We start from the raw sequence: 8,738 nt of genomic DNA, 5'->3' as shown, positions 1-8,738 counted from the left end.
TCGACTTAACGGACTGTGGTACCAAATAAACGCTTGAACCCGACTGGAGGTTAAGTATTTGTATTTGTCTTTACAGGTTTGCAAACAGACGTATCTACATCTTCTTGTAAATATTTAGCAATTCAAAAGATTATCCTCGATGTTACACAACAGTGATTTAAATTTTTTTGCGTTTGAAAAATTTGGAAATGGTACGTATAGTCCACAACGTAGGTAACTTTGATGTAAGAAAATTACATTGTATGATTGAGGCAGTATATCTTTAATTTGATGCAACCACACTTTAATATCACGTTTTTTATCACAGGGATTACATGGAGTCCGAGTTATCATATTGTATCATAAAGCCACACCAATTTAATTTGTTGCTTCTTGGATTTTTCCAGAAAAATATTGGGGCGGTCGGTCGAAAAAAATTGTAAAAAAGTCTGGGGTGAACATATAAGGCTTATATAACATAAAAACAAGGTGTGTAGTCAAGTTTTCAGATTTTCATGGCATGATTTATCCAATGAATCTCTTCCTTTGATTTGATACCACTGTTCTGAATAAAGGGAATCGTTTTTTTTACTGAGATTATGTGTGTTGGATTTACTTATTTCTGATTACTACTATTACCATAATGGTAATTTTTGTTATGTGCCTTGTCATCCTCTTGTATACTTTTCAGCAGCATGTGCCCCTGGAGTGGTTGTTTTACAGGTCTGCAATAAGAAAACATAATATTATTTTTCTTGGGACTAAATTCTTTTTCAAAATCAGAAAAAAAAGGTCGGGAAGTCCGAGAAGCAACATTTTAATTGGTGTGGCCTAAGAATAAATAAATGTTTTTATTTTCCGCCTTTGAGCTTGCATACTATGGTCTATGGCGTTATGGATATTGAGAAGTACCTCCGTACGAGCATCGAGGGGTCACAGATAAGGACAGAAAGTCATCTGTAGGTCGATGGTATCATTTTGAAAGCTAGTCTATTAGTACTACATAATGAGAAAACGAGACCACTTTCATCATTTCCTGTAGTAGTTGTTTGTAAGGAGATTATCTTCATTGTTTTTCTCTAGTCGGCATTCTTCATCAGCGTTAATAAGTCTCCATCTTTATCAATAACTGGTTGCTGCAATAGACCATTGTCATTGTGTACTGGACGGTACAAGGGTGACATCCAGCGACTTATAATATTATTGTAGTAAGTAAAACAAAATGCTGCAGTACTGAAATGGATTAATAGGAGTCGCTCTTGATCCATGTGAAATCTTGTTTTCTCGGTGAAATAATTTGATGTGTCTCCCTTGTCACTCACCGGCTATCAATGGTCATAACATTTGGAATACACAACATATTGTCGGTTAATGGACGATTCTATCATTTGGCTAATAGATTTAGCGTCAAAAGTAGTTTCATTGCTCTCATAATTATGAAAAAAAAAAACACTCACTCGAGATTAGACAGCAAATCGGGGGAAATTTCCCGGGATAGATTTGAAAGAGGTAGCTCGACATGGACAGAGTCATTTTTTTCTTTATTTCCAAAATGTTTGTGTTAGGTTTAAGCTAGTATTTCCCATCTCTTAGGTTTTTCTTTCTTCTTTGTTTTCTCAGTTCAGAAATACCAACACGGGTGCTGAACTGTTATCAATTAAAAAATTCGCACTTTTAGGCCTGTTATTCAATTAAAGAAAATAACTTAAGTGCACGTAATTACATTCCACATATGTTCCACATGTCTGTTGATGGCGAATTTATTATGATGTCTAACAAAATTACCAATGTGATGCGGCACTCTATGTACTGTAACGTTAACGTTACTGAGTTCGAAATATAAGTAAGAAGCTAAGAGTACAGAATTGTGAAAACGACAGCCTCTGGATCGATCTGGAATCATCTGGATACCACGTCTTATGTGTGCACTTCTCTTATCTAAATGAACCTTCAAATCTCAAAGCTTTCAACTTTTTGGCTGGATCCATCTTTAATTTAAGGACTAACAACATCTGTTTTTGTTTACCACGTCGTTCCACCCCTTCCAGATGGACTCGTCTAGTGACCTTTGACTTCCCTCTTGGATGGCGCGAAGATAGAACCCACGGTCGAATCATGATAAAAATAATCAGCGTTCTTCACTTTAACTACAGGCTGTTGTTTTTACGGCACAAGAGGTACACTTTGTGTTCTGACTTGCTAAAAAGGCATCTGGGGATCTGTGAGTGTTTCAGTTTTGTTTTGATTTAGATCAGTTAATTTTAGGGGTCGGAAAATCTGCTGCTTCTGAACGCAGTGCTCGAGATATTGGGAAGTGTGCATGGGCGAGAAACAGAGAGGGACTGGGCGTCTTTTGCAAGACATTTTCTTTATATATTACCGATTTTAAGATCAGCTCAAGAAATACGTATGGTCCTTTCTCTAACGATTTCGGCCTCAAGATTGAAAATGCCACGAAATCAGCTAATCCTGATGGGTGGTCCCATGTAAGGTCACCGGGGGTCAACATAGCTTTTCAGTCCTGCTTACCCACATAGTTAAAGATATACAGTAGTTGTCATGTCGCTTATGAAGTGATTGATAGAGAGAGTACTGATGAAGTAATTCACATCAAAGACTGTGATATTTTTCTGTTCTGTTTAATTTAGCCAATGTAGCCTGTCTCAGTGGCATGACATTGCTTTTCAATGGGGCACTGGAGAACAGATGCATGTAACAGACTAGTATAACATTTGTTCACCTTTATTTGTGGGATAACCTATATCCGTTGTATTTCAAAGCAGAGTATCAATAGGATATCAAGTTGACAAACAGTGGTTTCAAACTGCAGTATTTTGAAAATATTGCAATTTCAAACCCCTGTCTGTTGACTTGATATTCCCAAATACCATGCATTTTTAAGACAACTGACATAGGCTACCCCCTGATAAAGGCAAACTAGCATTAACATGATAACATCCATGACATAAAACCAATATATGAATATTGCACTATGTTAAATCAATCTGGAAATATTTACAAGTAAATACATATATGCTAGAAGCATTGCACTTTGTAGACACTTTCTAAATCACAAAGTTACAATAGCTGTTACGTTATTGTCAAGAAATATTTTCTTATATGCTACAAATAGCAAATGTGATTTAGGTTTACCATGTGTTTTCAAAGATATGTCCATGTTTGGTTACACAGTATGTAAACTGCATTTATAGTGTCTTGTTAGTACATGTTAACAATGAAAACTGCAGTAGGGAATGACAGTTGCAAACCTGAAGTAACATAGCTGCCATTTGAAAAATATGATACACTGTATGTTACACTTATTAGTTGTACAGTCTGGTACTGTTGTCGTCTGATTCCTATCTACAGATTAGCCAGCTTTATAGCAATGTTATTTTGTTGATGTTTGTCTCCTGTTTCCATGGCGATGGTCATTGCAGATTGATAGTGAGATCTGGCCAGGTCCAGTTTACCCAGTTCCTTGTAGGAAGCAGCTATGTTTTTATGTGCTGTTATCTGTTCAGTCTTGTCTCCACTTTCTTGTGTCATCTTCAGATTCATCTGATGCCACTTTAGAGCTGTCTCATAATCCTGCATGTCCCCACAAGCCAGACCCAGTCTGTTGTAAGCCTGCCTCTCCCTGTCCTTCCTCCCCAAGTCCCTGACTAGTGCCAACATCTCTGTGTAGTACTTGTGTGAGACCTGTGGTTCATGTAGCTGTTTCCTGTGCAAATCACCCAGCTTCCAGTAAATGTCCATCTGTTCAGTCTTGTTTCCTGTCTCCACGGCAATGTCCATTGCTGATTGATAGTGAGATCTGGCCAGGTCCAGTTTACCCAGTGCCTTGTAGGAAGCAGCTATGTTTTCATGTGCTGTTGTCTGGTTAGTCTTGTCTTCACTTTCTTGTCTATTTTTCAGGTCCATCTGATGCCACTGCAGAGCTGCCTCATAATCCTGCATGTCCTCACAAGCCAGTCCCAGTCTGTTGTAAGCCTGCCTCTCCTTGTCCTTCCTCCCCAAGTCCCTGGCTAGTGCCAACATCTCTGTGTAGTACTTGTGTGAGACCTGTGGTTCATGTAGCTGTTTCCTGTGTAAATCACCCAGCTTCCAGTAAATGTTCATCTGTTCAGTCTTGTTTCCTGTCTCCATGGCAATGTCTATTGCTGATTGATTGTGAGATCTGGCCAGGTCCAGTTTACCCAGTGCCTTGTAGGAATCAGCTATGTTTTGATATGCTGTTATCTGTTCAGTCTTGTCTCCACTTTCTTGGCACATCTTCAAGTCCATCTGAATCCACTCCAAAGCTGCCTCATAATCCTGCATGTCCCAACAAGCCACTCCCAGTCTGTTGTAAGCCAGCCTCTCCCTGTCCTTCCTCCCCAAGTCCCTGGCTAGTGCCAACATCTCTGTGTAGTACTTGTGTGAGACCTGTGGTTCATGTAGCTGTTTCCTGTGTAAATCACCCAGCTTCCAGTAAATTTCCATCTGTTCAGTCTTGTTTTCTGTCTCCATGGCAACAGCTAATGCTGTTTCATAGTTACTTTTTGCATCTGACACTTGATTTGACAGTGTTAATGATGAGGCCAGGTTCTTGTAAGCTATACAAATGTCAGCACCTCTTTCTAATGTAACCTTGTAAATATGCAATGCTCTCTCATGATTTTTAAAAGCTTGTTTTTGTTTACCTAGTATGTCATATGTCATACCAAGTCTACAATAAGCCATGGCTTGTTGGGTATCTTTTGACAATGCCTGAGCACACTTTAACATGTTCTGGTAATACGTCAGAGCTGACTGTAAGTCATGTAGTCTAGTTCTGTAGAGATCTCCTATCTGACAGTACAGGTCGAGTTGTAGTGCCTTGTCTTTCTTCACTGCTGGTGTGTTCAGTTGTTCATGGAGGGATTTCAAGATGTCTTTGGGATCCTTGTTACCTGAAAATATTGAGCATTATTACCTCAAAGCTGCTGTATTAGGCCACACTGACTTGATTTTATTGATGACATCGATGTGTGCATTACTTTTTGACTGTTCTAAAAAAAGGCACCTCCAACGAGACTCCATATGCATGCAAGTCTGAAATTGCCGATTCATATTGCTGCGAAAGGCCAGCATGTGCCGTTATTTAATTACCGCAAAAGGTGCTTATTTTGTCAAACTGCCCTAATAAGTATTCTCATCATCATAATCATCCACGGTCCTTGGAGTCATATACATATACCGTCTACTGTGCAATAGTGTACTTCTTTGATCATTCTTGTGAATATATTAAACATTGATTACTTCAGCTGAGTCTGCTCTGGTGGACAAAACAACCTACATGTGCCAAAACAACACACTTGATTCTTTTGATCCACAGTTTTCTATGGTTCAATTCGTAATACCAGCTTTGTAGTCCTGTGGTTTACCATTTTTTTGCTGGATTTTTCTTTGCTTTTGGCTTCTTTGAAATATTAGTGAGGTTGATGATCTATTAATCTGTAGTTTTAAACATAAAATTTGTTTGAACCAGTGACAATGATGAGCCAATGTAGTCATTTCTAAATGACTTGAATCCCTATGAAATGATTGGTTTGGTCTAGAAAACTTTAAATCTTACCTCCCACAGCAAAACTTTCTTTGTCTTCTTCAGTCAAGAGGCTGCCAGCTGATGCATATCCAGTATCAGATGATCTACTGGTCACTCTGGATTGTCCACTATCAGATGATTGGATGGTTGTTTTTGACTGGACAGTTGCTGCTGACCTTATGCTGGCTGTTGATGTGATACTTCCTGACCTGGGTTTTTGTTTGATCTGGAATTTATTAGGCCACTTGATAATGTCCAGTACTGAGCGTCGTTTTGATGTCACCTCTCTAACCTGCTCATCTGTGGGGTGTATACATTTACAATGTCATACACTTCTGCATTGTGTATAATTATGTATATTGAATGTTTGAATGAATCTTACAATATACACTTATTGGGCATTTATCATTTTAGGAAGACAAATTCACCAAAGGAGGCAAAATGATAAATTGTAAATTTGATAAGCACACTAATGAATTGATTTGTAATTGAAATAGCCTGACTAGACAAGTAATTTTTAAAATTTAGATTTCATTAGTGGTCAGCTAAAAATCACTTCTATCAGCAGCTGCAGCAGGGTTACCTTCCATGTAAAACAACAAGGTCCTACATGTACCTTTTGCACTGACTCCTGATGAAGTTCTTGTTGATAGAAGACTCGTTGCTGATCCAATACTTGATGTGGACCGGATACTTCCTGATCTGATTTTTCCTGTGTCTTCATCAGATTGCCAGAAGGTGTCTAGTGAAGCCAGCTGTGATGTCACCTGCTCTACCTGCACATCTTCAGAGTTTGCATCATGATGATCACCTGAAACAGGTAAGTTAAGTAAGTAACCTATACCCACTGCGCACATATTGGATCATCCGTATGAGTTATGGGGACAGCACCGAAGTTGCACAACAGAGCTTGACTAGTCCTCACAGTCTATAAAGACTCTGGATGGGTGGGTGGGAAGAAACTCATGCTCTTATTGAACATGTCCCTAGTTGCCTCGCCTTTCCGCAACCTATTCCCTAAACTCCTTGGCCAGTCTCCGTCGTCCTCCGGTAAGTGTCAGACGAGTCCGCTGTACTGGCAGTTGGCACTTCGCCTCTCATAGATATGGTATGAATAGGTGTACTCATTAGACTGATATCGATGCAATCAGTGCACAATGGGAATAGTATGCTGATAAAATACAATGTACATTGAACGTATTCTGACTGAATATAAGCTATTAATGAAATAGATGAGATAGATGAGATTGACTGTACATATATATAGGTATGAGGTCTCCAAACTCTTGTTTATTACCTGCTGCTTGCTGATTGCCAAGATTTATCTCCAGACCATCCTGGCTGTCCTCAGTCTGTGTTGATGATGGGATCTGCAGGTCATGTTTCAGGTTGTCAAGATGAAGTACATCCAGCACATTACTCCTGTTGTGTATGTGTGGCTGATAGAGGGGGTACTCCTGAGGTAGTCTTGGTTTGGGCTGTCCTTTAAAAGTCAAGCACAGATGATAATTAGTAATTTTCAATGAATTTACATTTCATTATCATTAGCCAGGCGCTGCAGACCAATCAGAAGGCCCCGTTCCACATTGGTTATGATGCCGTAACACATAGATTCCGGCCAGGCCGGTGTGTATTGCTCCTCTGATTGGTCAGAATGAATCGATTCCGGCACCGGTGTCGATGCAAATCAACGATTCATTTTGACCAACCAGAAGGAGCGATACACACAAGAAAGTAAGGGATACGCAGGCATTGGCCAATCAAAAGGAGCGAAACATATGCCAGAGCAGAGGGTATAAGTACATGTACAGACTGCAGGGGAGAATCCTCCTTTTGTTAACATTGATAATGAGTTTTGTTGTTCTTAAAAGTCAAAGACTGCAATGTTTCGAATATTGGTATGGTTGGATAGGTTTCTTGGTGCCCTATTGTAACCTTTACTCACTCTGTGGTTTTATTCGGTGGTACTATAGCAAAGGACCAGGCGTTATGACACCATATACTTCTCGGGGCGAGTCATTAACCCTTAATTAGATGATATGCAGTAGGGGTTAATCAAGCATTAAGATATTTTTTTCACTGTATCATTCTACATGTACACTACTATGCAGCACTTACTGTAGAAGAATGATAAACATAAAGAAATAATTGATATGTGTGTTATGAAAGAGCTATCATGAAAATTGAAGTTTAGAATGTTAAGTTACATGTACCTTCTGCAGTAGGTGTAGTGAATAGGTAGACCAGAGCCTTCCTGAAGTCCTCTATGTTGATGGTTGTCTTCACAGAGATGCTCTCAGCACAGAGTTGCTGTAAGGTCTCCTCACTTATCAAACTACTGACCAGTAGGTCATTCAGTTTCCCATTTTTGTACATGAACCAGAGTTCACCCAGGCCACCCAAATCTGTACATTGCAGGTAGAAGACCAGACTGCCTATCCTTATGCCAGTAACATTAACACCTTTGAATTTCTCTATCTGCTCAATTGCCTCTGCAGTGTCAAGCAAGTCTTCCATGGTCTTTATTTCAGGCTTCACCTGTTCCAGCAATTCAAGTATCTCGTCTGTTACTGTGGTGAGATCCAAAGTGACTAGTTTTTCTCTTGCAGAAGCATAGCTTTTCATTTGCTTTGGGTATTTAACACTGGGCCTGACTTGTGCAAGTATTTCCACCACAATGGGCAGTGGAGGGGGAGCTCCTGGAAAAGAATTAAGCATTCATTGTATTTTGCACTGTGATCATGAGTAACAATGTCTTTCCAAACCAGAAGACAATGCAAATGCAAAGAAGACCCTCCATGATCTCATACCTTCACCAGATTGTATTAACCTTTTCGAGTTTGGTTTGGTTTATTGAGATCTCCACTAGGGATTCAACATAGTCTTCCTGGAGTCCAGATTGAAATAATACAGACTGAATATAACAACAGAAATATACTATAAATCATTACTTTGAAATGACAGAAAACAAACGTAGGTTGAACTCAAAATCAGAGTGATAGTCATAGCTCAAGCTATAAAATAAATCAATCATGCTCCAATTTATTGTCAACAAATATCAATTGGAATAAACAAAAAACTTGATAGCATTTACTAAAAATTAAGGCAGGAGAGGTTGGAGGTCGAAGCAATGTGAGAAATATCATTTCCTATTGATTATGCAAATAAATTCCTCATTTGCATAACATAT

General features: G+C 39.1%; 1 protein-coding gene across 1 annotated transcript; it reads right to left on the bottom strand.

The window, feature by feature from the left end:
• Positions 1 to 2,597: 2,597 nt before the first annotated feature.
• LOC118407120 (tetratricopeptide repeat protein 28-like) lies at positions 2,598 to 8,065 on the bottom strand. The gene is made up of 5 exons (XM_035807540.1): positions 7,762 to 8,065; positions 6,846 to 7,031; positions 6,165 to 6,359; positions 5,579 to 5,848; positions 2,598 to 4,913 (listed from the first exon to the last, which is right to left on the bottom strand). Exons 1-5 carry the CDS (start codon positions 8,063 to 8,065, stop codon positions 3,343 to 3,345), a joined length of 2,526 nt encoding a protein of 841 aa, XP_035663433.1. The 3' UTR covers positions 2,598 to 3,342.
• Positions 8,066 to 8,738: the final 673 nt, after the last annotated feature.

The sequence above is a fragment of the Branchiostoma floridae genome, chromosome 19, assembly GCF_000003815.2.
Source record: "Branchiostoma floridae strain S238N-H82 chromosome 19, Bfl_VNyyK, whole genome shotgun sequence".
In the NCBI taxonomy this organism is placed as follows: domain Eukaryota; kingdom Metazoa; phylum Chordata; class Leptocardii; order Amphioxiformes; family Branchiostomatidae; genus Branchiostoma; species Branchiostoma floridae.
This window is presented reverse-complemented; position numbering and strand designations above follow the sequence as displayed.

What these genes read in the sequence shown, in the direction of transcription:
- LOC118407120 (XM_035807540.1), bottom strand. Translation starts at nt 8,065, where the DNA reads ATGGAAGACTTGCTTGACACTGCAGAGGCAATTGAGCAGATAGAGAAA. An exon ending in CACTACACCTACTGCAGAAG is followed by an intron (nt 7,032 to 7,761) that starts GTACATGTAACT and finishes TGACTTTTAAAG; the next exon opens with GACAGCCCAAACCAAGACTA. An exon ending in AGAAAGTTTTGCTGTGGGAG is followed by an intron (nt 4,914 to 5,578) that starts GTAAGATTTAAA and finishes CAATATTTTCAG; the next exon opens with GTAACAAGGATCCCAAAGAC.